Genomic DNA, 15843 nt, shown 5'->3' on the forward strand with positions numbered 1-15843 from the left:
TTGCTGCCTAATACATCCGAACCACTTTCAGGTGTCATTGTAACCAAATAATGAGTGTTACTATTTACAGGTCAGTGGTCACAATGTTACGGCTGGGGGGGGGGGGGGGGGGGGGGTGTATTATAATATAAGATCACACAGAGCCATGATGATGAGAAGTCCTGTCCCTCTAGCGGTCTATGGACAGTCCCTGCTGATCTCTACAGAGAATACACATGCCAGTAGGTGAATGATGGTCACCCCAGTACAGGGCTCAGCTGGTCATGCTGGGACTTGTAGTTCCCGGACACAGACATGTAAACATTAGCCATGTGCGGGGTGTGGGGGGAGGGGTCTCACCTTGTTCTCCTTCTCCTGCCCGGGCTCCAGGTGGATGGAGATGAGTTTCTGTAGCCTGGCCTTCATGTCTACCGGAGAGAGGAGCCCCGAAGTTCCCGGCCGCCACCCTCCTCCTCCTCCTCATGCCTGGAGAGAGCTCATCACCTCCTATAGACTTCACCCCGCTCTCTGCCCGCTCCGACCAATCAGCGGCCTGCTCGGGCCCCTCTCCTCAGCTCATTGGATCGTTTGGGAAGTGCGGGCAGTTCCTGAAAGAATGCATTGTACTCATTACTAGTGATAGACACCCGTGTGCAGTGTGTTCATCTACTAATTACATGATCACTGTACAGGGGAGATCTACCCGATCACTGTACAAGGGAGATCTACTACATGATCACTGTACAAGGGAGATCTACTATCCGATCACTGTACAGGGGAGATCTACTACCCGATCACTAAACAGGGGAGATATACTACATGATCACTTATCAGTCACTGTACAGGGGAGATCTACTAATACATGATCACTGTACAGGGGAGATCTACTACATGATCCCTCTACAGGGGAGATCTACTACCCGATCACTGTACAGGGGAGATCTACTACCCGATCACTGATCACTGTACAGGGGGAGATCTACTACCCGATCACTAATCACTGTACAGGGGAAATCTACCCGATCACTGTACAAGGGCGATCTACTACATGATCACTGTACAAGGGAGATCTACTACCCGATCACTGTACAGAGGAGATCTACTACCCGATCACTGTACAGGGGAGATATACTACATGATCGCTTATCAGTCACTGTACAGGGGAGATCTACTAATACATGATCACTGTACAGGGGAGATCTACTACATGATCCCTCTACAGGGGAGATCTACTACCCGATCACTGTACAGGGGAGATCTACTACCCGATCACTGATCACTGTACAGGGGGAATCTACCCGATCACTGTACAAGGGCGATCTACTACATGATCACTGTACAAGGGAGATCTACTACCCGATCACTGTACAGGGGAGATCTACTACCTGATCACTGTACAGGGGAGATCTACTACCCGATCACTGTACAGGGGAGATCTACTACCCGATCACTGTACAGGGGAGATATACTACATGATCACTGATCAGTCACTGTAAAGGGGAGATCTACTACTACATGATCACTGTACAGGGGAGATCTACTACATGATCACTAATCAGTCACTTTACAGAGGAGAGATCTGTCCAATCACTGATCTGTGTATAGGGGGAAGATCTACCCAATCACAGATCAGTATACAGGGGGAAGATCTATCCAATCACAGATCAGTGTACAGAGGAGAGATCTACTCATCCATGGATCAGTGTACATGTACGCAGGGCCGCTGATAGAAATCATGGGGCCCCGTACAGCTTACCTGACGGGGCCCCCTTCAGCTCCACCCTGGCCTCGCCCCTGGTCCCTCCTTCAGCCCCGCCCATTGCCCCTCCTTCAGCCCCACCCTGCCCCTGGCCCTTCCCCAGACCCCACCTTGAAACAAATGCAGGTTTGTCTACAAGTGATAAGCATGGGTGGTCTGTAGCACATTATGGCATTGGCGGCATGGGTGACAATTTCTGTAGCACATTACGGCATTGGCGGCACGGATGGCCCTGTCTCTGCAGGCAGCACATGCGTTATGGGCCATAATGCATGTGCTACTGGCAGATAGTGCCAGCCGTGACACTAATGGCATAAAGCATGTGCTACTTGCTGACAGCGCCACCCATGCCACCAATGCCATATTGTGCTGCAGACAGTGCCACCCATGCCGCCAATGGCATGCTGCCATTGGCAGCATGGGTGGCACTGTCTCTGCAGGCATCACATGCGTTTTGACATTAGCGTCATGGGTGGCACTGTCTGCAGCACAATATGGCACTGGCGGCATTGGTGGCACTGTCTGCAGGCAGCACATGTCTTATGGGCCATAACGCATGTGCTACCTGCAGACAGTGCCACCCATGCCACCAATGCCCCAAATAGTCCCTCCCCTGCTGCCACCTAGTCTGCGGATAGCTATCTGCACCAAAAAAAACCTTAAAAATAACCGGGGGGTGGTGGGGGCTATTTGGTTGGTAGTTGATTCAGACGGACTCTGATCGGCCATGGCTGGAGAATTTTTATATTAATTATTTATCTGCTCAGCTTGCCTGGGCCCCGCTGCTGGCCGGGCCCGGTACAACAGGGCCAGTTGTACTGGCCTATCAGCGGCCCTGCATGTACGAGATCTCTCCATTCACTGATCTCTGTACATGGAGCCAGGATCTGTCACTGGGATGACTTTTACTTATGATAACATTACTTTCACACTGGTTCACATCAAAGCTGCCTGTAAAATGTCTATTCAATAATGGAGTGTTTTTTGTTTTCAAGTGTTTGCGGTGCGTTTTTTTTTTTTCCAAGCGTTTGTGTTGCATTTTTTTTTCAAGCGTTTGTGGTGTGTTTTTAAAAAAAGACGTGATTCAAAAATGCTTAGCATGTGCATTTTTGAGGCTTTTTTTAACGCTTCAAACATGCTGCAAGCAGGAATCCTTGCACCGCAACAGAAGTGTGAACACATTCTAAGATTTTAAAGGGAAGCATTTTTCTTGAGCTTTACAGGTTTATTTTTTTACTACTTGTCATCTATTTTTCATGTAATAGTTTCTAAGGGCTCGTTATCTCATGCACACGGCCTGCCGTTCCTCTGAAAAATGATCTGCGCTAGATTCTCCTCCCTGAATCTCGCGTCACCTTTTTTATAAGAGGTCAGTATCCTCTTCTGTATTTTCGCTACCAACTCAGCGATGTCAGTGCCAGTTCTCACACTGTTTATAATTTTGCCACGCCTCGCATTATGATACCAAAATTCACCTTGCTGAAGACATGGCAGCATGTAAACAATAACATTTTTGTACAAAATATTTCCCCCCTAGATCTTGTGAGATTTCACAGTTTAGAAAGGAGATCTGAATGGAAGGCATTGGTGATGTAGCCTTCCCAGGAGACAGCTGTGACCCCGGGGGTTACCTCCCCAGCACCATAGAGAAACCAGGAAGAGGGAACGCATTAAATGTAAGCAACTCCTAAAATGTTTAAGGCGGAACTTCACTTTCTCAATCAATACTGTTTTTTTTGTTTTTTTTGATCTTTAGGCTGGGTTTGCGGTGAGCGGATCTGCTGGACGGACTCCATTAGCTCAGTGGAGCCGGTGGATGACAGGTCCGTCTCTACTCAGTGAGCGGGGGAGGGACCTATCCGCTCTTCTCTATGGGGAGATCGGATGAAAATGGACAGCATACGATCCCATCCACTGGACAGATTCCGAACATATCCACATCCGTCTGTTTTGAGCGAATCTTTTTGGATCAGATGGGAGGCGGGTGTTGGCGGACACATCTCCACTGACATCCCCCTGCCCATAGAAGTCAATGGATGGTCTGCTCGGATCCGCCTGTCCATTTTTTAGGCAGATTGTGTGAAAGGGGCCTTATGCTGCTAACATTAGTAAATAGATAGGAAAGTGTATCATATATACTTGTTTTAAACTTTTTTTTATTATTATTTTTTTTTGCATCCCTTCAGTTACTTCTTGGTTTCCAGATCTAGGCAAATGATGTCATACATCCCAGGAGTCTTCAGGAGGGGAGGAGGATCTTTATCAGCTAAGCACCCTTTCCTGCATGCATGCCTGAGCTAAGGGCAGATGGATCCCAGGAAGTAAATGTTACAGGAATCATCTGCCCTTACTCAGAAATGCTGGGGTGGTTTTCAAAGTGATTTCTCAGCAAAATAAAGCATGGAGACATGGATGGATGGGGGAGTTTGCTCTGAATAATAAAAATGAATAAATAGCATTTTTTGTTTGTCATGCTCAGATGCAATGTAGTTCCGCTTTAATAGACTATTTCAATGTAAGATGGTTTGCTATCTGCAGCATGCCTATGTGCTTTTTAGGGTTAGACTAGTGGTGGTAAACTTATTTAAAGTGATTGTAAAGTCAATTTTTTTTTTTATAAAAAAAAAACACGTTCTGCTCTGTGCAATTGGTTTTTCACAGGGCAGCCCCAAACCTCCTCTTCTCTGGTCCCTCTTCTGTGCTCCTGGCTCCTCCTTCCTGTCCAGTGCCCCCACAGCAAGCAGCTTGCTATGGGAGCACCAGAGCCAAGCTGCAGCTCCGTGTGTCCATTCAGACACGGAGCTGCCGTTCGGCCTCTCCCCCTCTCTTTCCTAAATGGCTAAATTACTTTGATTGACAGCCGCGGGAGCCAAAAGCATCTCTGCTGTGTCTCAGCCAATCAGGAGGGAGAGTCCCGGATGTTTCCATCTTCATCCGGTCTTTCTGCCGGGTTCACGGACTCTGGCTGTGTAAGTGACCAGAGTCGTGATGACGTCACTCCTACGCACATGCTGTTTACGGCACAAGACTCTGAAGGAACGTCACGAGTATGTCGCTCCTTCAGAGCGCATGCGCTGGTGACATCATCGGCTGCACCTACAGTAAATATCTCCTAAACAGTGAATGTTTAGGAGATACTGACAGTACCTATAGGCTTATTATAGGCTTACCTATAGGTAAAAATCATATATGGGACTTTAACCGTATGCAGTGGCCTCGCTTCATACCCCCTGTGTGCTTTACAGACCCTGTTCTTCAGATACGCCACATGTTACCATGCACTCCTTGAATAACTTCAGACCAGGCCTGAAATAGTTAATGCAACTTTACTAAGCATTCTGCTGCACAGTTCAACAGCACACGCAGTGTCCAGCCCCAACTAACTAATGCGGGCTGTCCAGTTTCATACCTTCCAGAGAAGCAAAGTCCATTCAGCAAAAGCCCAGTAATGGTAAGTTCCTAGTCCAGGGAGAATCCCATCAGGTGGCCCAAGAGGGGGCTATGTGCTCCAGAAGGACTACATGATGCAGCAGACCTTCCTTTGCAAATCCCATGTGGAAGAGAGAGAGCTCTGAGCCCTCCCTTAAAGCGGAACTAAACTCATAGATTTAACCGTTTCAAAAAACTTTCCATTTCTGGCACATGTTATGAATATAACTGTCATATTGGTTGTGCTCTCAACCAAACTATCAAACCATCCAATGGCTGTGGTCATAACTGATCACATGTGCAGCACCATGGCAGTTGAAGATTAAACTGAGGCCAAGATGGCAGCTTCCTTGGCTGAAAACAATCAGAGGGTTTACTTCCATTTTACATGGTTTACATCAGGGGGAAGGACTCAAAAAGCCTGGGAAAGAGTTTAGACACAGTTAACCCCTTCCCATCTGGGGCAGCCTGTAACTGTCTGTATAACTACTCAGTGCAATGAATACAATAGCAGAAATACATTCAATGATGCCGCACAAGCACCTGCTTACATGCTGCTGTTATGGTCTTATTGTGGGGAGAAGAGAAGCTTCTGGGGGTTCTCCTGAATGTGGGGGTCCTGAGTAATAGTACAATGTTCCTACCCAAGCACGACCCCGGTGAGTAAGTGGGAGAAACTAGGGGAGGTGGGGGGAAGTATCACAGATTTCAAACACCTAGAAGTGGGGAATACTCTACTTGCAGTGGTTGGGAAGGAGGGAAGTGGTGGTGTTTCTAGATATAGGTGCCCCATGACCATACCCCAACACTGTCACACAGTGAGAATCACCTACTCCCCCATACCTTGAGGCTATCAGAGCAATGAAAGATGGGTCAGTTAGGAAAACTTGCTGGCAGGAGAGGTGCAATTATAGAAAACTGTCACTTTTCCATGAATGGGTAAAGTTAAAGTGTAACTAAGCACAAAACGTTTTCTTTAATTTTGGACAGAGTGGAGAGGGATTAGAACCCCTGTCAGGTTTTTTTCTTTTTTTGCTGTCCGAGGTTACGTTTTAGGGACTACAAGGTGTTAGATTCTTACTGGAAGTTTTTGTGGGCCACAATTACCGTTCCAAGTACTGGACAAGTTTACTCTTATGGGGATTGACCACACAGGTTTATACTAAGGACACTTAATATGGGTATGCGTTTGAACTGCTCTTCCACTTTCAAATGGATTACAGATGATATCATTCATGTTGGTCCCCTTCCTATGCCCTGTTAATTTCCTCCCCTACGTTATAGGATGGGAGTAGGCTGTTGCACTGGCTAAATTTGTGATTTTATTTGTCCCCCCCCCCCCCTTTCCGGGGTTGGTCATATTCAGGTCTCCTATGTCTGCCCCCAGACTGGTTTATCAGAGATCATCAGAGAACAAATATAACAGTGTTTGTACCCTCACAAATAAACTGTCCTGAAAAGGCCATAAGCTAAGTGAAACGCGTTGACCTTCTAGAACCGGATAAGAGTATCTGGAAGATAGGTATAAGTGACAGACCTTTGGAAACTTATGGTTACTCTGCTCTGCTATCTATATATATATATATATATATATATATATATATATATATATATAAATATATATATATGTGTATATGTATATGTATATATATATATATATAATGTGTACAGTATCTCATGTGATTACACCCCTCACATTTTTGTAAATATTTTATTCTATATTTTCATGTGAGTCTTCAGCACTGCCTTAACCCTCTTGAGCATGGAGTTCCCCAGAGCTTCGCAGGTTGCCACTGGAGTCCTCTTCTACTCCTCCATGACAACATCACTGGGTGGATGTTAGAAACCTTGAGCCACACAGGCAACAGAGTTAAGGACTGGAGACATCCTTGGCCAGTCCACCATCTTTACCCTCAGCTTCTTTAGCAATGCAGTGGTCGTCTTGGAGGTGTATTTGGGAACGTTATCATGTTAGAATACTGTCCTGAGGCTCAGTCTCAGAAGGGAGGGCATCATGCTCTGCTTCAGTATGTCACAGTTCATGTTGCCATTCATGGTTCCCTCAATGAACTGTAGCTCCCCAGTGCTGGCAGCACTCATGCAGCCCCAGACCACGACACTCCCACCACTATGCTTGACTGTAGGCAAGACACACTTGTCTTTGTACTCCTCACCTGGTTGCCGCCACATACGCTTGACACCATCTGAACCAAATAAGTTTAACTTGGTATCATCAGACCACAGGACATGGTTGCAGTAATCCATGTCCTTAGCCTGCTTGTCTTCAGCAAACTGTTTGTGGGCTTTCTTGTGCATTATCTTTAGAAGAGGCTTCCTTCTGGGACGACAGCCATGCAGAACAATTTGATGCAGTGTGCAGCGTATGGTCTGAGCACTGACATTCTGACCCCCCCCCACCCGTTCAACTTCTGCAGCAATGTAGGCAGCACTTGTCTATTTCCCAAAGACAACCTCTATAAATGATGCTAAGCATGTGCACTTAACTTCTTTGGTTGACCATGGTGAGGCCTGTTCTAAGTGGAACCTGTCCTGTTAATCCGCTGTATGGTCTTGGCCGCCATGCTGCAGCTCAGTTTCAGGATCTTGGCAATCTTCTTATAGCCTAGGCCAATGATGGCGAACCTTGGCACCCCAGATGTTTTGGAACTGCATTTCCCATGATGCTCATGCACTCTACAGTGTAGTTGAGCATCATGGGAAATGTAGTTCCAAAACATCTGGGGTGCCAAGGTTCGCTATCACTGGCCTAGGCCATCTTTATGTAGAGCAACAATTATTTTTTTTCAGATCCTCAGAGAGTTCTTTGCCATGAGGTACCATGTTAAACTTTCAGTGATCAGTATGAGAGTGAGAGCGATAACACCAAATTTAACACACCTGCTCCCCCATTCACACCTGAGACCTTGTAACACTAACAAGTCACATGACATCGGGGAGGGAAAATGGCTAATTGGGCCCAATTTGGACAATTTCACTTAGGGGTGTACTCACTTTTGTTGCCATTTTGTTAGACATTAATGGCTGTGTGTTGCATTATTTGAGGGGACAGCAAATTTACACTGTTATACAAGCTGTACACTCACTACATTACATTGTAGTAAAGTGTAATTTCTTCAGTGTTGTCACATGAAAAGATATAATAAAATATTTACAAAAATGTGAGGGGTGTGCTCACTTTTGTGAGATACTGTATATATGCATCTCATTTTGTGCCTATAAAATCCACCTTTACCCACACAGGCATAGTTGCCAACTGTCCCGAATTTCCCGGGACATTCCCGGGATTAGGAAATTTGTCCCGAAATAATTTTGTCCCGGGAAATGTCCCGGGAAATTCAAATTTCCAATTTCTCACCGCCGGCCGCTAGAGGTCTGCGGCCAGTGGAGTCAATGTCTCCGCTGGCCGCCATTTTTAAGAAGACCAGAAGCTGGTCTTCAATAGAGAGCATTGCTGTGGTGCCAACCGCCCACGCTACCAGTGTGTGTGTGAAGTGCAGTGGGCAGCGCCACAGTTGGTTCAAAGTCTCCGCGCTGGATGACGAGGGCCAGTGAGTCTGTGGATCATGTCGGGGGCCAGTCTGTTTGCCGGGGGCCAGTCTGTGGATGTCGGGGGCCAGTCTGTTTGCCAGGGGCCAGTCTGTGGATGTCGGGGGCCAGTCTGTGGATGTCGGGGGCCAGTCTGTGGATGTCGGGGGCCAGTCTGTTTGCCGGGGCCATTCTGTTTGCCGGGGGCAGGCTGTGGATGTCAGGGGCCAGGCTGTGGATGTCGGGGGCCAGTCTGTGGATGTCAGGGGCCAGGCTGTGGATGTCGGGGGGCCAGTCTGTGGATGTCGGGGGCCAGTCTGTCTGGATGTCAGGGGGGCCAGTCTGTCTGGATGTCGGGGGGCCAGTCTGTCTGGATGTCAGAGGGGCACAGTCAGAGTCTGGATGTCAGAGGGGCGCAGTCAGAGTCTGGATGACAGAGGGGCACCAGATGTTAGGAGGGCTGATGGGGACACCGGATGTGAGGAGGGCTGCTCTGATGGACACCGGATGTGAGGAGGGCTGCTCTAAAGAACACCAGATGTGAGGAGGGCTGCTCTGATGGACACCGGATGTGAGGAGGGCTGCTCTGATGGACACCGGATGTGAGGAGGGCTGCTCTGATGGACACCGGATGTGAGGAGGGCTGCTCTGATGGACACCGGATGTGAGGAAGGCTGCTCTGATGGACACCGGATGTGAGGAGGGCTGCTCTGATGGACACCGGATGTGAGGAGGGCTGCTCTGATGGACACCGGATATGAGGAGGGCTGCTCTGATGGACACCGGATGTGAGGAAGGCTGCTCTGATGGACACCGGATGTGAGGAAGGCTGCTCTGATGGACACCGGATGTGAGGAAGGCTGCTCTGATGAGGCACCTGATGTAAGGAGGGACTCTGCTGGGGGCACCTGATGGCATCTAGTGGCAGGCAACGTGGCTAGTGACGCGCTCATGGCTCCCACTGATTCTGCATTATGGTGAGTTGAATGATTTCATTTCACATTACAATGTAATAATAGAAATAATGCACTTCAATCATCCTGGCACCATAACAATCATGGCGCCGGGATGATTGAAGCGCTAACACCAGGTATTTGGAGTATCTTTATCTGCTGATTGTCAAACTCTGGAAAACACATTGCTATTGCGGTGTAGGATCGGGGGGCTGCTGTCCATCAAAAAAAAAAAAAATCTCTGATGGTTTTCCCGACGGAATTCCGAAGGAACTTCGCTCAAGCTGTCTTGCCTGCACACGGTCACACCAAATTCCGATTGTTTATAACGCGGTGACGTACAACACATATGATGGAACTAGAAAAAGGAAGTTCAATAGCCAGTAGCCAATAGCTTCCATCTCGTGGTGGAATCTGAGCATGCGTGAGTTTTGGCATGTCGGAAATGCATACACACGATCGGAATTTCCGATAGAAAGTTTTTCCGTCGGGAAAATTAAGAACATGCTATCAATTTTTGGCTGGCGGAAATTCGGACAGCTAAATTCCGATGGAGCATACACACGGTAGGATTTTCCGATGAAAAGCTCTCATCTTTTTCTGTCCGGAATTCCGATCGTGTGTACGCAGCATAAGTTGGTGGACGCGCAGTGCTCCGGCAGCCCGCCTAAGTTACCCCTGCGTGGGTGATGCTTTGTAATTGAATCAATAAAAAAAAAAGAAATTTGTACATTACAGAAAAAAAATTCTTTCCTGCTCCACCACAGTCAAAGATGAATGCCGATTTGACCCCGCTGATGAGTAGAAAAATGAAGAAATGTTCTTACAACAAAAAATGGCAAACAAAATTCTACTAGTTTATACCCAGCCTTACAATGGATGCTAAACTGGTCAGCAATCTTGTCTGGCAGCACCAAGATTTGGGTTGCAATTCCCTCTGGGTACTCTGTTTTCAAAAGCACTTATGGTTGAATTGACTGACACCCGCATTAGCGCTATTGTGGGGGGTGATGCCATTTTGCTTCACCAGTTTTATTTAACATGTCTTATCTTGTTCCAGATAACAAAGCATCAATGTTTACATTCTGATACTAACACCAAATAAAATGTGAACTATAGGTCAGCTCAGTGTAATTAGCCGTAAAATAAACACTGCCAGAGGCTGGCTTTACACTGATTTATTTCCAGCATTGGGGAGCATCAACCTAGGCTTGGGATCCCTATCGCTGTATGCAACCAATCACAAATACATACACAGCTAGAACTAATAGTTGAAACGATACACATTTATTGTAACAGAAAAACTATAAATACAGTAGCTGCATCTAGTGAAGGTTTCCAATGCTACCACACACTAGTGGAGTATTCGCGTAGGGTACAGCACTGCACAGTCCTAGAGCACACTTACAAAGGGTCTTGAAAGATGAGATCGCCATCACATTTTGAGAGACCCTAATTTGGAATGTTTACAGTTTATATAAAAGTGCAAAAAATAAAAAGAAATAAAAAAAGCAAAAAAACACAAAACAATTAAAAAGCCAAAAGTAGTTGTTTTATTTTTCTTCTCTCTCTATTGTTCTCTCTATTTTTCTCTCTCTATTCTTCTCTCTCTATTGTTTTCTCTCTATTGTTACTGTATTTTTGTCAGAAACCATGACTCAGACCGAGACAGAAGTACAGTTAAATCACACTTGTTTAATAATAAAAGTAAATAGAACAGCCAGTGGTTGGCTTTAATGTAAAAGCAATCCCAGTGGCTAATTAGCCACTAGATTGCTTTTACAAGCAGTGGGGGGGAACACCCCCCCCCCCCCCCCGCCATTATCCATGCTATTCTTGGGCTCTCCTGTCCCACCGGGGAACCTGAGAATGCAGTCAGTGGTTCCGCCAGCTGACCATAAAGCTGATAGGAGACCAGAATGGCTCCAATCATCTCTATGGCCTAAGAAACCGGAAGCTACAAGCATTTCACTACTTCGGTTTCGCCGGATATAAACAGCACCATTGGGAAGTTTGGAAAGGATCTTATCACACCGATCTTGGTGTGGTTAGATGCTTTGAGGATTGAGGGCAAAGGAGAGATCTAGAGCCTAATAGGCCCCACATTTTTCAAAAAAGAGTACCTGTCATTACCTATTGCTATCATAGGGGATATTTACATTCCCTGTGGTAACAATTAAAATGATAAAAAAATAAACATAAATGAAAGGTACAGTGTAAAAATAAAATAAAAAAGCAATATAAATAATAAAAAATAAAAAAAAGCACCCGTGTCCCCCCATGCTCGCGAGCAAAGGTGAACAAGCGTCATTCATGTGTCATATGTAAACAGCAATTGCACCATGCATGTGAGCTATTTCCACAAATGTCAGATCGAGCGAAGTAATTCTAGCAGTAGACCTTCTCTGTAAATCTAAAGTGGTAACCTGTGAAGGCTTTTAAAAATGTATGTAGTTTGTCACCTCTGCGTGTTTGTGCGCAATTTTAAAACATGCCGTGTTTGGTATCTATGTACTCGGCATAAGATCATCCTTTTTATTTCACCAAACATTTCAGCATTATAGTTTGTTTTAGTGCATTAAAAAATTTATTTTTTTGTTCAAAAAAATTGTGTTTGAAAAATCGCTGTGCAAATAGTGTGTGAAAAATTTTTTTGAAACACCCACCATTTTAATCTGTAGGGCTTTTGCTTTCAAAAAAAATGTTGGGGGGGTCAAAGTAATTCTAGAAAAAAATATATATTTTTCATGTAAACAAAAGGTGTCAGAAAGGTCTTTGTCTTCAAGTGGTTGGAAAAGTGGGTGATGTGTGGCATAAGCTTCTAATGCTGTATATAAAATGCCAGGACAGTTCAAACCCCCCCCCCCCCCACAAATGACCCCTTTTTGGAAAGTAGGCAATCCAAGCTATTGCTGATAGGCATGCTGAGTCCATGGAATATTTTATATTTTTCCACAAGTTTCAAGAAAATGTAATTATTTTTTTTGTTACACAAAGTTGTCACTAAATTATATATTGCTCAAACAGGGCATGGGTAAATGCCCTGAAATGTCAAGTACAACCCCCCCCCCCCCCCCCCCCATGACCCAATTTTGGAAATAGACACTTCAAGCTATTTGCTCAGATAGCTTGAAGTGTCTATAGACAGTCTTGAGATATGCCCCAGTCAATGACCTATTGTGTCGAAACGCGCCAGGCTTTGCTTATCTTATGCTTACCACATTGCTTTTAATCTTTTTATGTGATCACATTTTATGTCACATCTGTTTTACTTTAAGATGTGAATAACGTTTTAGATAATTTTTGACCTGCACTATTTCCGTTGTTTGCCTTTTTGTTTTTTACACCATGGGATTGTTCTGAGCCATTCTGGAACCTTTGCTGAGACATTTTCCTCACTATACTAGGTGTGGATAGGCGCTGCGCTCCATGATGGCTGCCTTGTAGCCTGGATCATCTGGCTCCGTCCTCCCTGTGTGCTAGTGGTTCTAGCACTTCAAGCCTGTATGATACATTGCCGTATGGTACTTGTATCCAGTTTATCTGGTAAGAGTGTTTTATCTCTCTATCTGATTTCCACCTGTGAAGCTACCGAGAATGATTCAAGACTCACTCTGACTACAATTTTTGGGCGATTGAGTTACTGATCACTTGATTGGACTATTCATTGTGTGGGATTTTCTGTTATATCACCACAACTTTAGGCAATTGAATGGCCACATTCTGGAAGTAGACGACAAGGTATTTGCTAAGAGGCATGGTGAGTATTTTGCAGATCTCATTTGTTTTTGAAAATGAAGAAAGAAAAGGAAAATTTATTTTTGTTTCTTTTTTCAATTTTCAAAACTTTGTGACAAAAAGCGAGATCTGCAAAGTACTCAACATGCCTCTCAGAAAATAGCTTGGGGTGTCTGCTTTACAAAATGGGGTGATTGGGGGCGGGGGGTTGTGCTATTTTGACATTTCATGGCCTCCGAAACCGTGATATGCAGTGAGGAATGAAATAAAAAATGTACGTTCTTAGAAAGCCTGAAGGTGGTCCTGTACACGGTTAGACAAAAAGTCCCACACATGTGGTATCCCCATACTCAGGAGAAGCAGCAGAATGTATTTTGAGGTGTAATTCCACATATACCCATGGCATCACTTGTGATAAAAAAAAAAAATATTCAATGGGCTCAACATGCATCTCAGCAATATACTTGGGGAGTCTACTTTCCAAAATGGGGTCACAGGGGGGGGGGCCCGCATGAGTGCCCCAATTGGAAGCAGCTTTCTGTGGGGGCACTTGACATAGAGGAGGGAATGGGAGTGCCTGCAGGGGACCTGAGGAGAGGAGGCTCAGTAATACTATCGGTAGGTATAAACCTGTTTGTTATGTAGCACCCTGGTTGTAGGCAGGGTTGCTAACAAATTTAGATTGCTAGGTGGTAAATAGACTAGCTAGTTGCTAGGGGGATCCACTAACTTTTCTCTAACTCTGGATTTGATGCACCTCTCTCTTCTGTCACTAGGTGGCATTGTTGCCTGTGGCATTAGACAAGGGCATAGTGAATTCAGACTAGGAGTGGCTGCCAATTGCCAATTGGCAGTGCTTCTTTGGCCCCTTGGACTGCTGGGAGAGCCTATTTATTCAGGAGGAGTCAGGTGATTGGGGGTTCTGTGAAACCCGGATGGCTGTGTGGGTGGATGTGTTTTACAAGGCTCCGGGTTGCTAGGGCAAAAGCCTGAGGCCTATCCCGGGAGCACCGGCTGCTAGGCTGTCTGAGGCCTATCCAGGTTTGAGAGAAGCTTTGGGGTTGGGGCTTCAGGCTGGAACCCCAACCAAGTTTCAGAGGTTCTGCCGGACGGGGAACCGAATTGTCACCAGCGGTGAGGGAGAAACAGTTGCCATAAGGAACGACCAATCCTATCGCCAAAGGCAAGTGAGGATCAAGGCCAGAGGTAGAGGGGAAGCAGTTTAAGGGCAGGACTGGGGTTTTTGAGGGGGTTTTATGTGATAGGGTCCCCTTTTGGGACACTGGAGTGGGGGAAGGGCCTTTGGGTGGGAGAGCTAGTTGGGGGGAGGGAGGGGTCAGGGGATGTTTTGGGGCTGGGGTCCTCCTCATGGGGTAGCTGACTGATTCAGTCAATAGGTTTGTACTGTATTTGTATTTTTGATGTCCAATAAATTATATTTATACCACTATAGTAGCCTTTGAGGTGCTCTATCCTGGTGTTTTTTTTTTTAAATATATGAATGGCTTTTTGGATACACTTCCCCTAATGAGTGGTGTGGCACTAAGCGGGTATTTCCACTCCCAGGACTCTGCTTTGGTTGGGTTTTTTATAACTATATATAAAGGGGAAGCAGTCGCCACCAAGGGACAACCACTTCTGTTATCAGAGGCCAGTGTATGGAAGTCTGAAGAAGTACCAGTCAGAACAGCCTTTTCACCAGCCAGGGACGGTGATGAAGTGGGAAACCTTCAGCAGAGTGCCAAGCCAGGGACCCAACGGGTTAGCATAAGCAGGGGTGAAGCTTGAGGTGTATACAGCGGGTTAGCTGTGGAAGAGCTCAGGGGATCCAGTGACGACTGGGATCTGGAAGTCTAATGAGAGACAAGGAGCTCAGTGAGTGAAGATCTACAGTGGGATACTGTGAGATGTGAGAGAAGATCTGTAAAAAGTTCAGCTGCCATTGAAAACAGCAGTTCTACAAATACAGTTTCTGCATCCAGCTTATAGCTGTCTGCCTATTATTTTTGCCTCAAAGTCTGCCAATTGCTATTGCATCTGCCTAAGGGTGTCCTGGTCCAAACCCACTTCCCCCCCGTTCTGTTTAACAGGCATTAAAATTCTTCCATTTAAAAAGTGACTGGTGCCCATGTTTTCAACTTGCATTACACCCACCATGCCCAATAACCCACACCTGAGGAAGGATGTCAGCTCTACCTGACTCTGGAGGTCACCATTAGGCATTTAGAGGTCGAGGACACCACTACAGTTATTTTTAAAATGTTTAATTTTGATTTGAAAATCCCACCGGTAAAATCAATATCCTACTTGTCAAGTACACCTGAATCATGTTACAAAAACTAACAGCAGTAAAAATACTATTTTGCTGTCTTTGTATCTTTTTTATTTGGTATAAAATAAATAGAGTATAACAGCAAGCAAAGCAACTTCTAGATGTAA

The 15843-nt window shown here is 45.7% G+C and overlaps 1 protein-coding gene across 7 annotated transcripts in view; it reads right to left on the reverse strand.

Moving 5' to 3' along the window:
- The window catches only part of TBC1D1 (TBC1 domain family member 1), a 311597-nt gene that overhangs the window by 242639 nt on the left and 53115 nt on the right, over positions 1 to 15843 (reverse strand). For 2 of the 7 annotated variants that reach the window (XM_077477652.1, XM_077477650.1), the window contains exon 1: positions 340 to 492. The exons of the other annotated variants lie outside the window; for them this stretch is intronic. In XM_077477652.1, coding sequence (XP_077333778.1) covers positions 340 to 405 — 66 coding nt within the window. In that variant the 5' untranslated portion in view covers positions 406 to 492. Of the gene's footprint in view, positions 1 to 339; positions 493 to 15843 lie in introns of those variants that run through there. 7 annotated transcript variants of the gene reach the window in all.

This window comes from Lithobates pipiens, unplaced genomic scaffold (genome assembly GCF_037356315.1).
Source record: "Lithobates pipiens isolate NorthernLeopardFrog02 unplaced genomic scaffold, aLitPip1_a1.2 Scaffold_13, whole genome shotgun sequence".
Lineage (NCBI taxonomy): Eukaryota > Metazoa > Chordata > Amphibia > Anura > Ranidae > Lithobates > Lithobates pipiens.